Source organism: Nicotiana sylvestris, chromosome 9 (genome assembly GCF_000393655.2).
Source record: "Nicotiana sylvestris chromosome 9, ASM39365v2, whole genome shotgun sequence".
NCBI classification, from domain to species: Eukaryota; Viridiplantae; Streptophyta; class Magnoliopsida; order Solanales; family Solanaceae; genus Nicotiana; species Nicotiana sylvestris.
The window spans coordinates 435,979-457,561 of record NC_091065.1 but is presented as its reverse complement, the minus strand read 5'-3'; the positions used below and the strand labels follow the sequence as shown (position 1 = coordinate 457,561).

Below are 21,583 nucleotides of genomic sequence, written 5' to 3'. Positions count from 1 at the left end.
TGAGTCAAATGACAACATAATAAAAAGTCATTTGATAATTTTAGGACAAAATTAGTTATGTTAGGCAATAATTAATTTTTAAATTAAATAAATTATGCACTATGTGTTATTAATAATTTGTTACGGTTTTTGAATTTGAATTTAAACATAGAAGAAAAGTCTAATTTAAATTTGATAAATTTTACAATTATTCGTGAAAAAATTTTAAACACACAAAAAAATTAATCAAGATGCAATTATAAAGTTAGTAAATAATATACAGAAGTATTATTTAATACTCCTTCAAAAGAAAAAGAGAAAAGAAGACCCATAAAAGCGGTAGCAAGTAGAACTTACCGTTGCACTTGAAATTTTTGAAAAAAGTTACCAAAAATAGAAACAATCAACGGCTGAGATTATCTCGTCTACAAAAAATTTACCGTCAACCGGTCCTAAGTCCTAACAATTTGAATTCCTATAACCATTTCTCTCTCTCTCTCTCTCTCACACACACACACACACATTCTCTCTCTAATGTGCACCGAGTTCATCGTACCATTGGTGAGTACACCTTTTTAAATGTTCCTCTCAGCATATCTGATTGGTGTTTTTGATTGAAATTTAATTGCTTTATTATTGTAGTTCGAATTATTATTGATGATTTCTTGCATTCTTGAAAAAAAAGGTCAAATCTTTGCAATAGTTTTCATATAAAATTTGCCTCTTGAATCCTAATTTGGGTTTGTGATTGAATTAATGAATACCTAGTGAAGTGATCTGATTTTAGTTTGATTAAGTGTTTTACTTTTCTGTGTATGGGTTTTCTTTTGATGGATTAAATTTTTGTGCTTTTTGTTCATTTAGCTTAGTGTCTCATATATGTAATTTCTTTTCTGTCTCAAATTTGAATGTCTCAAATTCACCATTCAGTGGATTCATTTATGATCAAACTATTTTTACGTTAGTCTTTGGCTTAGTGCAATTGTCAACTACAACAACAACGACCCAGTAAAATTCTACTAGTGGGGTCTGAGGAGGGTAGTGTATAGGCAAACCTTACCCCTACCCGAGAGAGTAGAGAGGTTGTTTCCGAAAGACCCTTGGCTCAAGAAGACGAAGAGAGAAAAGAGACAATATATCAGTATCATCAACAGAAAGCTTTAGTGCAATCGTCCTATAAAACAAAAAATGGATACAAATGTTTTGGAACATTGGTGGTTCTGATGATGACAATATAAGTTGTTCAGCTTTTTCAGCTTTGAGCTAAGAAGAATGCAGCAATATTAACTTTTTAAGAAAGCTTTGGCTTTACTTTGGTGTAGTAGTGGCATATGAAGGTAAGATTATAAGTTTATTATCAGAAGAGGAAAAAAAAAGGATGAAATGTCAATATTAGTTGGGACGCAGAAAGAGAGTTACCTAGTTAATGGGGAAATTTATAGATTTAAAATTATCATTTTTACTTAGTTCCATTAAACTTCAATTTTGAATATTTTATTGATCCCAAGTCCTAATCTTTATCTCATCATAGACATTTTGTGAGATTGGTGAAAACCCTCTACAAACAAAAAAAGATACTCACTAGGGGGTTGAGAAGTGATTACACATTCTAACTAAATTTTATTACCATAGGCTTTTTGTGAGGGAGGAGTTGGGCTTCCCGCATATTTCAGTTTGAATTCCTAGTGCGCGCAGGTGAACTTCTTCGTTTGCATGGTAGTAAGGGGACCGACTCAGACATTGAGAACTTGAGGAAGAGAAAGATTACATATGTTAGCTAGTGTAGTGAAAGGACATCCTACATAGTTGGGTCTTTAGAAGAAGGAAGAGAAGATGCTGGGACGAGACATTGCTCCATTGCCAACATGTGAATCCTGTGAAAGAAGAGAAATAGCAGTGTTTTTGAGTGATGAAAAATTAACTTTTGTACATGTAAGGGATGATCTATTATTGTTAGTTAGTTTTTGGTGCACCCATGAGATTCTTTTTCTTGTGTCTTAGATCAAATATGTCCGCTCAATTGGGGTTTTCACATGCTAGTGTTCAGATGACTCAGAATATTTGCAAAATTCTGTACAGCTGACTTGTGCCTTGTGATTTTTTTTCATGCAAATTTTATCCACAATGTTCTGTGATAGGGGATGAATAGTTTCTTGTTTGGTGCTAGCTCTTGATTATTGGAAAAAGGAGCCTTTGTGTAGCTTGCATTTAGATGTAGAGACCAACGATTAGTTGTTTGGTGCTAGCTCTTGATTATTGGAAAAAGGAGCCTTTGTGTAGCTTGCATTTAGATGTAGAGACCAATGATTAAGTAGCTTTCCTGGTTTTCTTTTGACCTTTTGTTGTAATTTATGAGAGTTCATTTTAAATATTTAGCTAGTATTTAGAGGACGCTAATTTGCTCCAGAATGTTCTTGTATTTGATATATTCTGCTTGCTTGATTCTGCCTTGTAGTTTTTCAGTACACAAACTTGAGGTTTTCTGATCAATAGATGAGCAGGAAAGGGATGGATAAATAGTGATTCGTGTTTCTGTTAAATTGAAAATGTTTACACATATGCATAATCAGAGGCTAAAAGTATCTTTTGGCTTTAGTTCTGAATTTTGAGAAAAAAATTCATTGCATAGACTACTTTCTGGTGCTAGGAATAAGGACTTTCCTTGTTTTGTTTAAGTTTTTTTGTGGTAATCCAGGCTACTGACTCTGACAATTTAGCTTCATATGAAACCATCGTAATGCTTGAATTTACCATATCTGGTTGATTCATGACAAAGCAGTTCTGGCATATTAATTGATGGGATAATAAATTACTTTCTTCTCTCATTTTTCCTCCAAGGAAATTCTACAAATGTTCTTATTTCATGCTTTGCTAGATCAGCTTCATAGCAACTATCACGTTATCTGTTGTGCTTTAACAGTTCATCTTATTTTGTCATTAGATCAGGTAGGATCTCTTACATCTTAAGGTGTGACACATAATGAATTTGGGAAGACATTTTGGAGAGAGTTTTCGACCTTTGGATGTTGGATTATCCAGATTTGCCTTTGTCTTTGACCATGGAAAGTGATAAAACCAGCACGACGCCTTCAGATGATATCAGTAGTCTGCAAAGAGTTCAGCCTTCGCACGGGTAATTCACCAAGTCACATTGACTTTCTTTGACTTTTTCCTAAGTAGTTAGAAATCAGAGATGCTTAAAAAAGTAGATGGAGATGTAGGAGAAGAAGCCAGAATAAGTTTGTTGTGTTACCTCTGTAACATATGTTCAGACAAGATATAATTTTCATTAGTATCTATAATTTTCAATGTCAAAAATGACTTCCTAATGTTCAATTTAAGGGTCAAGGTAACACAGCCTTTTTGCTCTGCTATAATACACTTTGCTAATCTTTGACAAAGTACACTAGGAATTCTGGTGCTTCATGAGATCCGTTAAAGGTTGATAGTTCTTCTCATAAATTGGCTGTCTAGTTTGGATGTTTGGGGACATTAGATGATCTGTCTATTTGCTTGAATATTACTAGTCAGTTCAGTTTACTTTGTTCTATACTTACCATGAAATAATTTGAACTGTTTTGAAATTTATACTTGATTGTGAGCTTTGGGAGGATTATTATATTCACACCCTTTCTGTTGTTATTTTGAACTTCAGAAAAGTTCACTTCAAAAAGTTTGCGGAATTTTTTATTATTTCTTTCTAATGTTGCAGGAGGACGAGTGGTCCTAAGAGACGTTCCAGTCAGTGGACTCCCGAGGAGGTAAGCTCTAAGCAGGCTTTTCCTAATGAATTAGCAAACATATGCATTTGTTCAGTGTTTTTCTTTTTAGTTTTATGTTCTTTTGCTTTTGGGGTTAAAACTCGGGTTCTTTTCTTCTTTTTTTTCCCCCACTTTTCGTGTATATATAATGTAATATGCTGTGTTAAGGATTCAAATAGTTTAGCTCTATCTGTTTTTAGGGGGTAGGAGGGTGGTGATCTGTTCCTAGTATGGAAATTCAGAACACCATGACATATGAACATGGCATAATGCTGGTAGCCGATTAAAATTGCTTGTCTATTGCCTTTGAGCTATGTTTCATGGACGCTCCAAAATGCTACCGCACCGTGTCGGATCCTCCAAAAATGCACTACTTTTGGAGGATCCGACACGCACCTGGAGACATTTTGGGAGAGTCCGAGCAGCTTAGCCTTTGAGGAGAAAACAATGATGCTTCAAACCAAAGTTCAAAATTATTGCTACTTAATTCTGTTTGTTTTATATTTGTTATAGTATTTAAATTTGTACCAGAATTGTTTCTTGGTCAAGGGGGATTGAGTAATTCTAGTTCTCTTTTGCCTTCCACTAATGATCTCAATGAATGTAGATCAAGGCCCAAAAATAAATGCTGGAAAATGCTTTGGCTAGCAACTGCAAAGTCATGGTTTTAGTATAAAGGAGAAGCCAAAAACAGTCAAAAGCTTGTACAAGCTCATCTTAGTAACTTTTTCTGAATATATTAGTTCTGGACTTTTATGGTTCACTTCTAAAACCCTAAGCTGAACTCTTCCTTCTTATGAAGGTAGTGTTTCTTTAAACTTTTAATGTGGTGAATTACTTGTCAAAGACCATACATTATTCTTATGTATTAATGTGGTGAGTTTACATTTATCTCAATTATGTTGTATTACAGTGCAAATTTCTTTATCCATTTCAGGATGAAATCTTGCGCCAAGCTGTCCAACAGTTTAAGGGGAAAAGCTGGAAAAGGATTGGTAAAAACATTGTTCTTTTCTTCTCTTTAACCTACTACGTCTTACGCACTATGGGCGTGTACTGCTCATATTTTCAGCAAGATCTAGAGTTCTCTCAAATGAGTGATAGAGGGATTAAACTTAGGGGTTTCATTTTATGTTTGTTTAGTTCTTTTGATTTTTCTGTGTTTCTTTTTCTCCTTTCCCAAATTGAATGTCTCTTTCTTTTCTGTAAGGATCATTTAAAAAACAATGCCTCCTTTCCTGGAAGGGAAATTCCATCTTTGCTTTGGACAATTCTTCGATCTTTTCCTATAACAATACTTCAAAACATAAAGTAACTTGTAGTATCCACATTTTTTTCTCCATTTGACATGCGATAACGCACTTTCTATCCTTTCTTAGTAAGTGTTACTTGTTAAAACTGACAGTTGCAGGTAGGAAACCAACTCCAACTCAGGCCAGAATCATGAACATCTGATAGCTTAAGACTTGGGTTGTTATCAGCTTCTGCAACAACTATTCATTGCTAACTTGCCCTATTTGTTCTACTCATTTAGCTAGTTATATTTTTCATGAAAAATGATAAACATTGAATGCTTACAAAATCTAAGATTTAACTTGCAGCGGAATGTTTTAAGGACCGGACAGATGTGCAATGCTTGCACAGGTGGCAGAAAGTTCTTGATCCTGAACTTGTCAAAGGCTCATGGACTAAGGAGGTAAAACACTGTGTATTCCTATTAGCCTATTTGAATGATATGTTAGTACTCCTTTGGTCTCATTTTATATGACACTATACTATTTTGGGAGTCAAACTATGATTTTATTCAAACAGTTTCTAAATTTTATAATTATACAATTTATGACTTGTATTATTTTTAATACCTAAGTTTTATATTTTAAAAAAGAATTCGGAAACCATTGACAGAATTGAGAATGAAAATTAGATGTTTTGACCAGCGTTTTATTTTTGGGGCAGAGGAAGTACAATTCTTGAGAACCTGTAATCCATGTCCTTATGTATGCTAATTTAACTCTTTTGAATTATATGCAGGAGGATGATAAACTAATCGAATTAGTGAACAGATATGGCCCCAAAAAATGGTCCACCATTGCACAAGAGTTAGCAGGACGTATTGGAAAGCAATGCCGGGAAAGGTAAGCACGGCAATTTTCTGTTTATCTAATGATTCAATGTATCTTTTTTTTTCTTCTATGATAAAATTCCAAAGTTTTCAGAATATGTTCGGCAAGTGAAATGTCAAGAGGTGTAGCTTGTGGAGTTTCTGCTTGCTAATTTGACATTATGGTCTCACTCAATTCAATGAGAATTTTGCATTCCTAGCTGCTCTTTTGACATCACAAGCGCACTTTTATGCATTCTTCCTGCAAAGAACATTCATTTTTCAAGCGTATGTGACTGATATCTTCCTACCCGAACCCTTTTCACTAACTAGTTAGATGTTGTTTGACGAGCACAAAACACAACACAAAATTGATGCTCGCTAGCCAAAGATAGTATAGTATAATTATCGTTTCCACATGGATTGGATTTAAATAATGCTCTAGTAGTTTCTAGTTTAGCTGCTATTCAGGATGATCAAAACTTGATTTGAATTGATTACGAACTACAACTAATTATTAAAAATAAAGCAACTGACAATTGACTGCAAAGAACTAGAGATTAGCAGAGTTAGTTTTTTATCAATGTGAGAAATAAGGGTGTTGACAGGATATGTGCAAGATAGCTATTTGGGATCTAACTCTAGTTTAATTCACCTAATGTCCTAATGATTCTCGCGAATTCACTCGATAATTAGTTCAAACGTGTAGTCAAGACTCCTCTCTCGATTAAGTCTTAACTCTACGAGGTAAACTAATATAAGCTATGTTGCTCGGACTCTCCGAAAATGTGGCCGGATACGTGTCGGATCCTCCAAAAGTAGTGCATTTTTGAAGGATCCGACACGAGTGCGGCTACATTTTGGAGAGTCCGCGCAACATAGAATATAAGCACTGTGAAGGTATGCAAGCATGCGTTAATGGATTAGTCTTTAGGAAAACGTCTCTCGAATATTTTCCTAACTTAGTTTAATCAACAATTCAACAAGCTCTTTCGATTACTTAAGAGAATCACAAAATTAAATCAAACAAAATAATGCAAAGATAATCACCAAAATATTCCTCTTTCGATTAAATAAACCGGTGAATAAAGTTGCAACAATTCAAAACTTCATAAACGAATTCAAGCAAGAGCTAGAGTTGAAATCCACAAATATTAATCAAACTACCATATCCGTCAAACTCTAAGGTAAACTACTCCATAATCATGGAGGAAGTCATCACAAATATAATTAACGAGTAAGAAAACATCAATATAAAGTTATAATCCAAACTCCCGTAATGAATTGATGGAAAGATGATGAAATCTTGTGTTTTCTAGCCTCCAATGCTCTCCCAAAGCTTCCAAGGTCAAAAGTCCTCTAAAAATCGTGTTTTTGATGTATTTATACCATGTAGGAATGGTCCCGGGCAAAACTATCCTTTCCAATCCGAATTAGGAAAAATACTCTATAAAATTTGCACATGCGCAGCGCATGGCACGCCGCCCCACACGGTGCGCCTGTGGAGAAGTTCAGAGAGTTGATTTTTACACTCTGCAGGAATTTTGCACTAGCGCCCCATGCCCCGCTACGCGTGGCGCGGCGCGGTAGTGCGGTTTTCTTAGATTAATTTTTGTTTTCTCACTTTTTGACATCCAAACTTTGTCCTCGACCCTCGAACATGATCCCGGCTTAATTTCTTGGGCTTTTACTCGGACTTCAAAGCTCCAACTTGTTCAAATTAACTCCAAATTATCTTAATAGATCGGAATCATTTCCTGCAAGGCATAAAACACGTAATAAGCGCAAATCACGATTATTTAAGCTCAACTCCAAGTAAAATGCAGTGATTAGAGTGCAAACTATGACTAAAATACGGGTTTCTAGCCTACCATCACTGTTCCTCGGCTAATGACTCAACAAACCTCCTAAAACCTTAAATATATGAATGCTGATGGCATGATAAGCTGAAGGCAGATAACTACTGCCACTTGCTGTCCAAGAATATTTATTACTTCTTATTTTGGAAATATAACTTATAATGTGTATCCTTTGACTTCATAGGACTTCTCTGTAGGGGTCACATTTTTTCTACTTCCTTTGATTTATTGACGTAGAGGTTGCAAGTCACTCCCTGAAAAAATAAGCTTTTAATTCATCTGCTTATATGATTAAGAATGTTATAATAACTTTAATGAATGACCTTTTCAGGTGGCACAATCATCTGAATCCTGCAATAAACAAAGAACCTTGGACACAAGAGGAGGAATTGACTCTAATTCGTGCCCACCAAGTTTATGGAAACAAGTGGGCAGAGTTAGCAAAAGTTTTGCATGGAAGGTATTTTTGAGGTTTTACTTTTATGCCAACAAGAGTTTGTTTCCGTCTTGATTTTCTTTTGAGTTCTTGTTCAGAGAGTTCTTTCAAAGCTCCTTATAACATGAAAAATCTTATGGTCAATTTCAGGAGTGACAATGCAATAAAGAATCATTGGCATAGTTCTGTTAAAAAGAAACTGGACTCATATTTGGCATCAGGTTTACTTGCACAGTTCCCTGCTCTACCTAATGTCAACCATCAGAACCAATCAGTCCCTTCTTCTTCTATGACGTTGCAACAAAATAGTGAAGATGAAAGCGTTCACAAAGAAGGAACAGAAGCGGAGGATAGTTCTGTTAAAAAGAAACTGGACTCATATTCGGTATCAGGTCTACTTGGACAGTTCCCTGCTCTGCCTAATGTCAACCATCAGAACCAATCAGTCCCTTCTTCTTCTATGACGTTGCAACAAAATAGTGAAGATGAAAGCGTTCACAAAGAAGGAATGGAAGCGGAGGAAGTGCCTGAATGCAGTCAAGGCTCGAATTTTGCTGGCTGTTCTCAGTCTACAAGTGACTTGGGCAACACATTTGTGCATATAAGAGAGAACGGTGGGATGTCGGAGGAATCAATTTGTAAAAAGGATGCAACCTCCAGCACTGCTCCATGTTGTAGGAACTATAGCCCAGTTTTTCAAGATGTTTCTTGTTCAATGCTAAAAGTTCCTAGTGAACTTGCGGATTCCAAGTTCCTTGAGCATAATTTATCACATGACTGGGGCAATTCCATGGAAGAAGATTGGCAGTTTAATAGGGATGACATACCTAATATTTCTCCTCCGGAGTTTATTCAGGAATCTTCAGGGATTTCCGTGCACTGTTTAAATGGCAACGACAACCATGACATGGTAGCAACTGCTAATGTAGGAAACGTGGTTGAGGATCCATATAAGCCCAACGAAATGTTTGTTTCTGTGGACGGTTCCATGATGGTATACCCCGAGGAAGGAATTCCTCAATGCTCTCCGTCTGAAACTGGGGTTAATGGCTGTGGTCAACCTTCATATTCTTTATTTTACCAATCATCAAACTATCAGATCCCTGAAGTAGGAGATATGGTTCCACAAAACTGCAATGCTTTAAGTTTTGATGATTTTGAAGCTTCATTCCATCAGCCATTTTCTGTTCCTTCACAATTTTCTTCAGAGGATAGATCGTCTGTGTTTGACATTGTTTTAGATCAGTTCCATAATCCTCCGCTTGAAGGCCCAGATCATATGAAAGATTCCTCAAGGATAGTTCCCGTGAATGATATTGGCTCAACTACATCAAACACTGTTCAAACATATCTGCTGAATGAAAATTCATTTGTACAAGAAGAGCAGAAAGATGGAGGAGCTTTATGCTATGACCCTCCTCGTTTTCCAAGCTCGGATGTTCCTTTCTTTTGTTGTGATCTTATACAATCTGGTTCAGATACACAGGAAGAGTATAGCCCTTTTGGCATCCGGCAGTTGATGATGACTTCGGCGAACTGCCTTACTCCATTAAGGTTGTGGGATTCACCATCAAGAGATGATAGTCCAGATGCTATCTTGAAAAGTGCTGCCAAAACTTTTACAGGGACACCTTCTATACTAAAGAAGCGACATCGTCACTTACTGTCGCCTTTGTCAGAAAAGAGATGTGAGAAAAAGCTTGAAAGCAATCTCAATCAGGAATCATTCTATAATATGTCTACAAACTTTTACCGACCAGACGATATGTTTGATGAGTCAGCAAATGAAAAAGCATCTATGGAAGACAAAGAAAATCTACATCCATCCTCAGAAGATGGAAGAAAAGAGGAGGGCGAAATTTCTGGAGCCAATGATGCAACGGGAATGGTGAGTTAAAATTTGTCATTGCATTTTTCTTCTCTGGCATCACTCTTTTTGTTTTTGGGAATGGGGTTGATGGCATGACAGTTTAGGACCTCCATTCAAGATAGTATTTTTCTGTAAAGAAGTATATCCCGGCGATTTCACAGTCAGACTACTAAATCTCACTTAGTGAATGAAGTCTCTATTTACTATTCAGAGCTCTCCACTGGCTACATTTTCTTGGTTACAGATAGTCTTGGGATGCTGAATAGTTCGATATTCATCACTTCTGTTTCAGCTATTTGCATTTCTTTCAAAGTCAATTTTTAAGTTTTTAATGTGATTCAGGCAAATTTGCTCTTGGCTGATTGAACCATGTGGTTTATAAAACCCATTCAGCTTACCTAAGCATCCTCGTTTTTAACTTAGAGGATGGAAGAAATAGGTGACATCTACTAGTTGGGAATAGATTTTAGACTTGTTATTATGTTAGAACTTCTAATACTATTATTGTTACTATTGTGTGTGTGTATATGTATATATATATATATATAAAATTATAATTAACCTTTTTCTTTACTTTTATTTTATTTAGTATGATGATGAGATGAGTTGAGTTTAACTGAAAAAGTGAGGATTCATATAGCCGACCTCAACTTATTTGGGATTGAGGCATAGTTGTTGTTGTATCCTCTTTTTAACTTAGTTACAGCTTTTGAGTTCTGATTCCTGGTATCAGGTAAAACAGCATCCTGGAGTGCTGGTTGAGCTTAGCTCAAATGACTTGTTCTTTTCTCCTGATCGTTTCTTAATCAAGTGTGATAGAGCTACAAGTCTAAGTAATAAAGCTCTGGGTAGGCAGTATGCTAGACGACTTGAAGCTGCATCAAATCAAGTTACTGTTTCGTCCTCTTTTGAAACTTCATGCTTGTCTGTTGTATGCTCTCCTGACATATGTGGGAAGCATAGAGGCAGTGTTGTCATAGCTACATCAACTGCTTTGGAGAATACAGCTGAAGATTCTGAAAATGGATTTGGTGCTGAGACTTTAAGCATGTAAGATTACTGAAATGTTTTGTTCCGTTGCTTTCTGTCACTTCTCTTTCCACATAGCATTTATTGTCTACAAACCTTTTCCTATCGGTCCATTTACCTAATGATTGGTTTACAGATTTGGAGAGACACCTTTTAAAAGGAGTTTTGAATCTCCTTCAGCATGGAAATCTCCATGGTTCATGAGTTCTTTTCCGCCAAGCACAAGATATGATACAGAACTTGAATTTGAGGTATATACATTATTTGTTCTACTCTGTTACTAATATCATAGTGTTTGTCAGTTCTTTTCATATTTATGTGTTCATGCCCTTTTTGTGATAACGGTGCGTTTCTATGCTCATGTTTTAGTGCTTTGATTTGTTTGTTTGTTTTCTTTACTTGGATAGGATCTTGCCCTTTTTATGAGCCCGGGTGACAGAAGCTATGATGCTATTGGGTTAATGAAGCAATTAAGTGAGCAGACAGCACCTTCAATTGCAGATGCCCATCAGATCTTGGGAAGTGAAACTCCAGAAACAAACTTGTCGAAAAGGAATTCCAAAAAACCGAAAGCAGATGAAAATTGTACCCTTCTGGCTTCAAATGCTACGGTACGTCTGGTCCCAAATTCAAGCATATTACGAATTTTTTATACAAATGATCTGAAAACGTGTCTTTCATATCCCATACATATTGTTATTTTTACAAAATCGTTATGTTTAACTACAGTAATCTATTTAAAACCTTTATCTTCCTTATCACGGGTTCAAGCCGTGGAAACAGTCTCTTGAAGAAATGCAGGGTAAGGTTGCGCACAATAGACCCTTGTGGTCCGGCCCTTCCCCGGACCCCGCGCATAGCAGGAGCTTAGTGCATCGGGCTTCCTTTTGATCTGAAAACATTTCATATCCCATACATATTGTTATTTTTGCATAATCGTTATGTTTACAGTAATCTATTTAAAACATTTCTCCTCTCCATTTTTTCTCTCGTCTTTTATATCCTATACTAATTTATTGGCATGTTTTAAACAGTAACCTTGCAGTTTTTTACTTAAAACACTTGACCATCATTATCATTCTACTGTAAGTTATGACTTATTAGGAACACAGCTTTCTTGTAGCTTCATATAGTCTTTAATATAGTAAAATCTTTTCTCTCAAATGTCACGCGGAACATAGCTATGTCCCTGTCTCGCATTTATAGCAGCAGAATGACAAACTAGGATCTGTGTATCTAATTATATATCTTTCCTCTGCAGAGTGAGAGACGAACACTCGATTTTAATGAATGTGGAATTCCAGGAAAGGGAAAGGAAACTACCAAATTTGGCAGCAACAACAACAGCTTTTCAAGTCCTTCCTCCTACCTGTTGAAATATTGCAGATAAACAAGTCTTTTTAAGGTAGAACTTTCAGCAGTAACATTTTTAAGATTTACATGCGTGTGCGTATATATAGTATACACGGAAGTGGCAACTTCTGTGCTTGTTGCTAATGTTATTGTGGAAATGTTTGGCTGTCAATTTTCTCCCGAGTTGGCCATTTAAGATTGGCTTTTTTGTCAACAGTAAGTTGAGACAACTGCAACAAGGAAAAAACTGGTTCGCGAACAAATGAATGCAAGACATTTGTCTGACGATATATTTGAGGGTACCAATTGAAGTTACTCCTATAATGTGGATCTTAATCATTGCTGTTGATACTCTGCTAGATATGATCATCTTTCAGTTCCAATAACTTTTTCCTACACAAACTAAACTCTTTGTTGCTGCGACTATACTGAACCAAGGGTCTATCGGAAACACAAGGTAGGGGTAAGGTCTGCATACACACTACCCTTTCGGGACCCCACTTGTGGGATTTCACTGCGTTTGCACCAGTGTGATTTCACTGCGTTTGTTGTTGTTGTTGTAACTAAACTCTTTGATAAGGTCATGAGCTTTTGAAGTAGAACCCACAGATTCACCTCAAATGTTTTCAGACCAAGCATGGTTAAATTGAAAGAGGAACTTGGTTCAAAATTTAAGGAACTTGGAAATACTTAACTGTGATTATCCTTTTTCATATATCAATCTAATGAAGAAGAGTCTTGGAGTGACGGTAAATTTATCTCCATGTGACCTACATGTCACGGGTTGAAGCAGTGGAATCAGATACGCACTGATGTTTGCAGTAGGGTAGGCTGTCTACATTATACCCCTTGGGTGCGGCCCCGAACCCTGCATGAATGCGGGATGCTATGTGCCCGGGCTGCCCAACCTAATATGAAGGGGATAAATGATTAGCTACTGTACTACGAAAGAGGTCAATCCAATTTGCATATTGATAAGCTAGTATCTATCTTAAACGTTACCAAATTCTTTTGTTATTTCCCAAAAGAACCAACGTAGTTTAGAGCACAAATTTCATTACAATCCCTTAAACTAAATCTTTAGTACTAGTACACACACCTTAACATAGTAAGTTCATTATCCATCACAAAAAATAGAAGCCATTTCAAGATTAAGTCGATCCTCGAGGTACAGTAAAAGTTCACTGCTCATTCTGATCTTATTAAAGTAGGGCGCAAGTAGGGTATTGCCTTGTTACTTTATGTTTCGGAGTCAAATGATCCGTTAATCAAATCCTAACTAGAAACATCTTAAGGGAAAAAAAAAGAAGGCAAAGAACATTACAAGCTTGATCATAGTCTACATTACACTATTGTTGTAGAAGGAGAAAAATAAAGACCAAATATAGGAATATTTGGAGAGATTAAAACTTGATAAGAACCTTCACGCAATTTGGTTCTTTCAAGTACTCAAATGCCTTGTTTATATCATTTAGTGAAACTTCATGAGTCAATAATTCATCTAGTTTGATCTCCTGCAGAAAGTGTTAAAAACTTATATTCAATATGCATATATAAATCAAGATTTAATTAAAAATGGCTTGTGTGTTATTTCAAACTACTAAACATTTGGCAGAAAAATTCAATACATTATATGGTCTATTTTACAAATTCTATAGATATAAAATTAGATTATGCAGCCATTGGACATGTTTGCATGTACTTTTTCATATCACATTATTAATTTTTTGAGAAATTAAACATGATATATTGCTAGTTTATATAAAAACAATGATTTTTTTTCGCCTTCTTAAACTATTTTATGTTCCATTTTACATGACATCATTAATATTTGAGAAGTTAAGCAACTTTTGTTTGGCTACATGGTTTAGCATTTCCAAACATCTCTAATACTATGTAATTTTTGAAATATATAAGTTTTATTTTTAAAATTTTTTTGAATGAAATGATGTTTAAATTCACACTAAAAATTAGATAATTTGACCCTTGTTCTCAAATATAGCAAATATTTTCTAGTAATTCATACCTTGTTAATACATTTGTCAAATACAAATGGAAGGTCTGTGCGAGTTCTAATGCCACCATAAATGGATCCTTTAAGTGTTCGACCAAGCATGAGAGGAACATAATTCATTTGCCAATCTAACTCAAGTCCAGCCCCAAGCAGTATCACTGTCCCATAACCCTAATAATTGGTTGTTCCAATATTTTTCAAGTCATACAAACATAGTTATTTAATAATAAAATTAACTAACTAACAACAGCATACCTAGTATAATCCACCAGGTGGGGTCTAGGGAAGGTAGTGAGTATGCGGAACTTACCCCTACCTGGAGAGGTAGAAAGGCTGTTTCCGAAAGACTGTCGGCTCAAGAAAAGGTAGAAAGGAAGAATAACGGAGAAGAAGAGGAGGAAAGAGGGGGGGGGGGGAGGGGGGAGAAAGGCGATAAGCAAAGAGGAGAAAAAGTAGCATCCAATAGTAACCATCAGGGAGCAACAATATCCAGTAAAAGGGAAGAAAAGGTTGCATAAACGGTAACAATCAGGGAGCAACAATCCCAGTAACAAAATGGAAAATTAAAACAGTGCTTTTAAATTTTAAAAAATAAAGTTATACAATGTAACATACTACTAATATATTTGGTACATAAGTGCATTCAAAGAGGCTTTAATTAATTAAAGGTTTTAAGCAATGCCTAACTATCATATAGTCAGATTTTTAGACAAATATATGTACATGCTTTTATATGATCAACAATAACAACAACATACCCAGTACTATCCTACACCGTGGGATCTCGCGAGGGTAGTGTGTACGTAGACCTTACCCTACCTTATGAGGATAGAAAGGTTGTTTCCAATAGACCCTCGGCTCAGAAAAGCATAAGCACCATATTAATACTTTTATATGATATCAGAGCCAAAAAAATAAAAATCTACAGCCATTTTTCTCTTAAAGCCCCGTTTGTCCATAAAAAAAAAATTATTTAAAAAAAAAAGTGTTTGTCTATAAGATTTTGCAAGATTTTGAAAAAATTTCGAAAATGAGTTTTTCAAACCACTTTTTTCAAAATATTTAGAATTTTTTCCCCCACTCACAAAACTACAATATTTTTTCAAGTGAAATGGATGTCCAAAACATAATTTCAAATTCCAAATACGATTTTTCAACGTAACTCCAAATATTATTTTTTTTATTTTAAAAATTACAATTTTTATGTTCAAACGCCTACTAAAAAGCCTCTGAAATTCTAGCGTAAAGTATATGATCGGCCGAATCATTTTACTATTCTAGAACATATATACTTAATTTCTTTAACAAAAATTATATTTCCTCTCTAAATATTGTAAAATTTGATAATATTTTTGAGGGTTTTATACATACCATTCTTGTGGATTGAATGGCTTCATTGATCATAAGGTCAGGCACATTTGTACACTCAAAGAAGTAATCAACACCAAGTCCACCAGTGGCTTCTTTAACTAATTCTGAAATTGATTTTTCACTGATTTTAATATTTATAAAATCAGTAACCCCAAATTTTTTTGCTTTTTCACTTTTCATTTCATGTATATCAATCCCAATGATTTTGGCTGCTTCTTTTTGTTTAGCTCCTTCTACTACCTGTATTTTCAAGAGCAAAATTTCCTTTAGAAATACTGAGAAAAGAAAAAATGACAAAGGAGAAATGAATTATTCCATGTTCTTTAAGAAAAGATACGCAATAACGGGAGATCGGTACACTTGTATATGAACTTCCAACATATTATGCTGGAACTCCAACACTCGGAAAGTTCCAGCATAATATACTGGAGATTGGAGCACCTGTGTATGAACTTTTAGCATATTATGCTGGATCGGTATATTATACTGGAACTCCAGTATAATATACTGGAGGTGCAGTATACTTATGCTGGAATTCCAGTATATTATGCTGGAGTATTTTTCGGATTTTAAACAGTGTTTTCATTCAGATTTATCTTTACTTGAGTAGCTAAATTTCGATTACTTTTGAAACGGTAGCAATTTTTAAATGACCACTTGTAAATCTAGCTATTTTTGAATTTTTCCCTAGGTACATCTCTATGATAAGTATATACTATTAGCAGTTGATAGCGTAATTGGTAAGTAACCTGTTATAATATGTTAAATTATATTGGTAGTATAAATTTTTTTGACAGTATCCGTGTATATTTAAAAGCTTATAAATAAACTACCAAATAACTAATACTAGTGTCTTGATCTCCCCTCTCAGTAGGTTTTGTTAACAAAGCAATAATATTATTTAAAATAATTCCTCACAAATTTTACTCTTTAGTCAATATTTCCCCCTTTTTTGCTATTAGTTAGGATGGGGAATGTGAATTTCACTTTAAATACAAACTATTACCTTTTGGAAAATTAATTACTTCGAATTCAAGAAACTCAAGGATATAAAATGTGTTTACAATTATTCAAAAGTTTAAGGGTATAGTGTAGGTTGAGAACATTTGGGGGTCATTTGACAGGAAATCGTGGAGCAACGGTCAAGTTGTCTTCGTGTGACTTATAGGCTATGTGTTCGAACCGTAAAATCAGCCACTGATGCTTATATCAGGGTAGACTGCCTACATCACACCCCTTGGAGTGTGACCCTTCCCCCGACCCTGCATGAACGCAAAATACTTTGTGTACCGAACTATCCTTGAAAGTGTTAATTATCTCGAGATTATAATGATAGAGTCATTAAATAGTAACGAAATTATTTAGTGAATATACTTACACCAAGTCCAACACCTCCAAGACCAAGAACAGCAACAGTTGATCCTTTTTCAATGTTAACATCCTTAAATGTTGCTCCAAATCCAGTTGTAAATGCACAACAAAGGAAAGCAACATGTTCAATAGGGATCCTAGGATCAACCTTAATAACATAATTTTGATCAAGAACTAAGTATTCTGATAATGTTGAGCAGCTAACATGGTGATAAATCCTTTGACCTTTAATTGACATTCTTGATGTTCCATCCAACAATAATCCACTGAAATTTAAAGGGTATTTGTGGCATAAATTGGACTTTTTAGACTTGCAATTGGGACATTCTCCACATTCTCCCAAAAAATGTGGTATCACTATGTCTCCTTCTTTCAAATTTTTTACCTTTTCACCCACACTTTCTATCACACTGCAAAAAACAAAAAAAAAAAAAAAAAAAAAAGAAGGAATTTCATAAAAGAAATACACAATATTAACTTGGAAGAAATTTCTATTTTGTTAAGTACATCTTTATTGTAATTGTGGTGTCCGACCAGCTTGCGTGCATTTAGATTATTTTCAAAGAGTAATTGTTATCTTCCACCAGCATAAATACCGAGTAACTCTATTCACCTAAATTTCAACACAGAAGAATTAACTTAAATAGCTGCCTACCCAAACACTTAAATTTTAAAATAACTAACGGATGTAAAGAAATGGATAATCCACATATAATATGTATATACTTGTGTATAATCATTATGTAATCTATGTATACTGGCTAAAAAAATAAATAGTGAATTCGATCGGCTATTTGTGTAAAGATCCCTTGGACAAACGGGAAGAAATCACCAAACTTTTGTCTCTGCTGGGATTTTGAATCCAAAACTTCAAGATTCTTAACGCACTTTATTGACCACTAGGTCATACCCTTAAATACATGTTATATTGTTTTGCAAGATTTGTCCAAAAGGGTCATTTTTGAAAAATAACATATTACAATAATTTAAGAGCATGCATGATTAGGCTTGTAATTATCTAGATAAGCTATTGTTATTCAGTTATTTAAGAAAAAGTTTCATATTAATAACAGTTAGTTATAAGAAAATTTGATCTTTGTAGAATAAATGAACATTGATTTTGATTCACAAAAAGAACCCATCTTTATCAACAAAGTCCAATGAAACAACTTAAAATAGATAGGTACAAGACCAAAATGAGACTAAGAGTGTTTGGTACGGAGGAAAATATTTTTCGGAAAATATTTCTCAATTTTCTCATATTTGGTTGACTTAAATATTTTGAAAAATATTTTTCTTTATGAATTCAAAATGTTTTCCTTATCAAGAGAAGGGAAAACATTTTTCAAAACTCCTTCTCAACCTTCTCCACTCTCACCAACCCACCCCACCCCCTCTCCAAAAAAGCTTTTTCCTTTTTTCAAATTTCAGTTTTTCCGTTACCATCCATCCTAGTACCCCCACCCCCACCCCCCACCGCAAAAAAAAAAATTATTTTTTTCAACTTAATTTTTTTTTTTGCAATTTCAAATTTTTATTTTTACGTTTTTCTGCACCACCCACCCCTACCCGTAAAATATTTTTACTGTGTACGCCCCCCCCCCCCTAAAAAAAATTATTTTTTAAATATATTTTTCAGTTTTAATTTTTTTATTTATCTGTTTAAAGGTTCAAAATTTTACAAGTTCCAAAGTTGAGTTTAGAAGTTGTTTAGAAATTATAAAGTTTACGGGTTAGAAATTTCGCGGTTTCGAAGTTTAGCGGTTCGAAAGTTTATGAGTTGGTTTGAAAGTTTATGGCTTCATGTTTATTATATCCAAATTATTTATGAATACTCTTGAGAAGTCATTTTCCTTAATTTGCGTACCAAACACCGGAAAATAAATAAGATTACTACTTGTCTTTCAAAAAAATATTTTCTTGAAAAATATTTTCCACGGAAAACATTTTCCGTTATATCAAACACACCCTAAGACTACTACAAATGTCCCTAATTATATTGTAATATAAATCATTTAATTGTATATACAATATTATTTTATGAAGCAAATTAAATGTGTTTGTTTGTTTTATCGTTAAGGATTGTGGTGGGATGGATAGGACCCTCCACTCTTAATCATAGTCCATAGTTCTTGGGTTCTATCCCACGAATGGAAAAAAATTCTGGTAGAAAAAGCTTCTCTCTCTAACAATGGGCCTTATTACGCGACATGAATCCAGATTAATTGAGACCAAATGCGAGATCCGAACACCTAATGGAAAAATAAAAAATTTAAAAAAAGTCTTTGCATGTATTGAGTGAGAGAGAGAGAGGTTTACCCAACTCCTTCATGCCCAGGAATGCGAGGAAACAAAGGCTGGGAATTGAGACAACAAAAAAGAACCAAAAAGGAAATTAAAAAAAATAAAAGAGAGATGGTTAGAAATTAATATATGTGTGTAATATGACAAAGATTACTTATAAAAATATAGGTTGGACTCTCCAAATATGTTGTTACACCTGTATCAGGTCCTTCAAAAATGCATAATTTTTGAAGGATCGAACACACACTCAACAGTATTTTTGAAGAATCCGAACAACATAGGTCGGACGTTGATTCAAGAGCAAACAAACTCACCTTGGGAAAGCCATTGCAGCATAGAATATCAGTTCCACACAGACTTGCATAAATCATCTTAATTCTAACTTCTGTGGAATTTGGTGGATCTACTTCTATCTCTTCCAATTTCAATTCCTCTCCTGATTTCCATACTACTGCAGCTGCATTTTTAGGTGCAAATTAAATTAAATCCATTAATTAATTAATTAATATATATATATATATATATATATATATATATATATATATATATATATCATCAAAGTAAAAATAAAAAATGTTATTTACTCGCTAAGTAGGGAACCATTTATGAGCGAAGCTATGGTCGGCCAAGGATGGTTAGTAAAACATGCTTCGTCAGAAAATTATACCGTTGTATATAGGTCAAATTATATATATTATAAATTATGAACATTCCTTAGTAAAATTTCTGATTTTGTCACTCGTTAGAAGAGAAAAATATTTTCTTTTTTTATTTCCTAATAATTAAGTAGAGAGAAAATCTCACCTTTACAAGAAATGACCCTGTGACCACTTGAATTCATTATTATGGTGAACTAGAAATGAAGAGAATTTGAGAAGAAGTAGAAGAAAGAAGAAAGACTAGTTGAAATAATTAGTTCAAATGACTTGGTGAAGGAACTGAGAATTTAATAGAGCTAAAGTTGGGAATTTTGTGTTTTGGCATGAAAAAAACATGTTTTTTTGTAAGAAAAGATTGTGTAAAGTGTTTTGTGGTTACAAATGAAAGTTGGCAACTAAGCTCGTACTCACTTGGTCTATCTGTGAAATAAAGAAAAAAAAAATGGACAAGTTACATATTAGGCCGGTTAGCAAAAAAATAATGGAATTTTTACCTTCTTATGACACATATCAAACCTTATTACCATCCATGTTTAAGGTTAGAGATAATTACATTTAGTATACTAAATTACCATTTATATATCATAATTTAAAAGAGGGATATAATTAATGGGGCATTAATTTTAGGCATAATTATAGGACCGTATATTCCCACGTTTCTCTTTCCTTTCAGCTCAACCCCTCCTCCCCACCTTTTACCTTTACCGTAACTCCCCCCCCCCCACCTTTTACCTTTACCCTTCACTCCCCCACGTTTTCTTCAGTTTTCTTCTATACAGAACAAAAGCTACCCACGTTCTTCATTTTTCTCAGTTTAATTTCACCAAATATTGAAGTTAAACCATGAAGAACATCAAATCTCCCAAAAAATACATAAAAATCTACAGTATGTGATATCCCCGCTTTCGATTTGGTTGTTTTAACACCAAAATCACCACAAAAACAAGTAAAATCTACACATGCAATGGAACCTACTACTCACAGTTCATCTCCTAGACAAATCCGTGCCGAAATGCGAACAAAGAAAATGCACGATGTAGATGTTGGAGGAAGTGCTACACCAGGCGGCAAACAACTCAAAAGAAAGGGGAAAGAGGTATGTGTAGATGACGACTTTGTTGAAGATGTCCCTAAAATTCCAACAGTTAAAAAACCCAAGTTGCCTCCTGCTTCCACAAAATAAAAAACGAAGAAACAGTCCAAAGAGCTCCCAAAATTGGTTCAGAAAAAAATTTGGTGAAGGTAAACATTTAGTATTTTCGTTTCCATTTTTTTAGTTTTGTTTTGGATGTAAAAATCTCTGTTTTAAATGTTTTGGTAAATTGTAGATTAGTTGTCTTAATTTTCTAGATTTTTTGTAGTTGTGATTTAAAACACGGATATAATTGTAGTTATTTTGTAGTCGTGTTGTAGTTATATTGTCCTTAGCTTTTAAATTTTGAAACAGAGCTGTAGCTACTTTTTGCTTCCTGCATT

General features: G+C 34.5%; 2 protein-coding genes across 8 annotated transcripts; one reads left to right on the top strand and one right to left on the bottom strand.

Moving 5' to 3' along the window:
* Positions 1-431: 431 nt before the first annotated feature.
* On the top strand, positions 432-13,074 carry LOC104232230 (transcription factor MYB3R-1-like). Of its 5 annotated transcripts, XM_009785385.2 has the most exons (13): positions 432-540; positions 2,921-3,112; positions 3,692-3,740; positions 4,678-4,735; positions 5,342-5,436; positions 5,772-5,875; positions 8,032-8,160; positions 8,287-10,024; positions 10,740-11,056; positions 11,172-11,286; positions 11,443-11,646; positions 12,297-12,440; positions 12,606-13,074. In XM_009785385.2, exons 2-12 carry the CDS (start codon positions 3,003-3,005, stop codon positions 12,423-12,425), a joined length of 3,048 nt encoding a protein of 1,015 aa, XP_009783687.2. In that variant the 5' UTR covers positions 432-540; positions 2,921-3,002; the 3' UTR covers positions 12,426-12,440; positions 12,606-13,074. The 5 variants fall into 5 exon arrangements, with proteins under 5 accessions (XP_009783687.2, XP_009783676.2, XP_009783680.2 ...); XM_009785374.2 differs by having other exon boundaries at positions 12,297-13,074; XM_009785378.2 differs by having other exon boundaries at positions 441-540; positions 2,926-3,112; positions 12,297-13,074.
* On the bottom strand, positions 13,075-20,445 carry LOC104232198 (8-hydroxygeraniol oxidoreductase-like). Of its 3 annotated transcripts, XM_009785340.2 has the most exons (8): positions 20,253-20,443; positions 19,763-19,905; positions 19,464-19,501; positions 17,152-17,554; positions 15,774-16,013; positions 14,415-14,573; positions 13,810-13,902; positions 13,075-13,296 (listed from the first exon to the last, which is right to left on the bottom strand). In XM_009785340.2, the coding sequence occupies exons 1-8, from the start codon at positions 20,287-20,289 to the stop codon at positions 13,159-13,161; spliced, it is 1,251 nt and encodes a 416-aa protein (XP_009783642.1). In that variant the 5' UTR covers positions 20,290-20,443; the 3' UTR covers positions 13,075-13,158. The 3 variants fall into 3 exon arrangements, with proteins under 3 accessions (XP_009783642.1, XP_009783660.1, XP_009783657.1); XM_009785358.2 differs by lacking the exon at positions 14,415-14,573 and having other exon boundaries at positions 20,253-20,445; XM_009785355.2 differs by lacking the exon at positions 13,075-13,296 and having other exon boundaries at positions 13,558-13,902.
* Between the last annotated feature and the right edge of the window lie 1,138 nt (positions 20,446-21,583).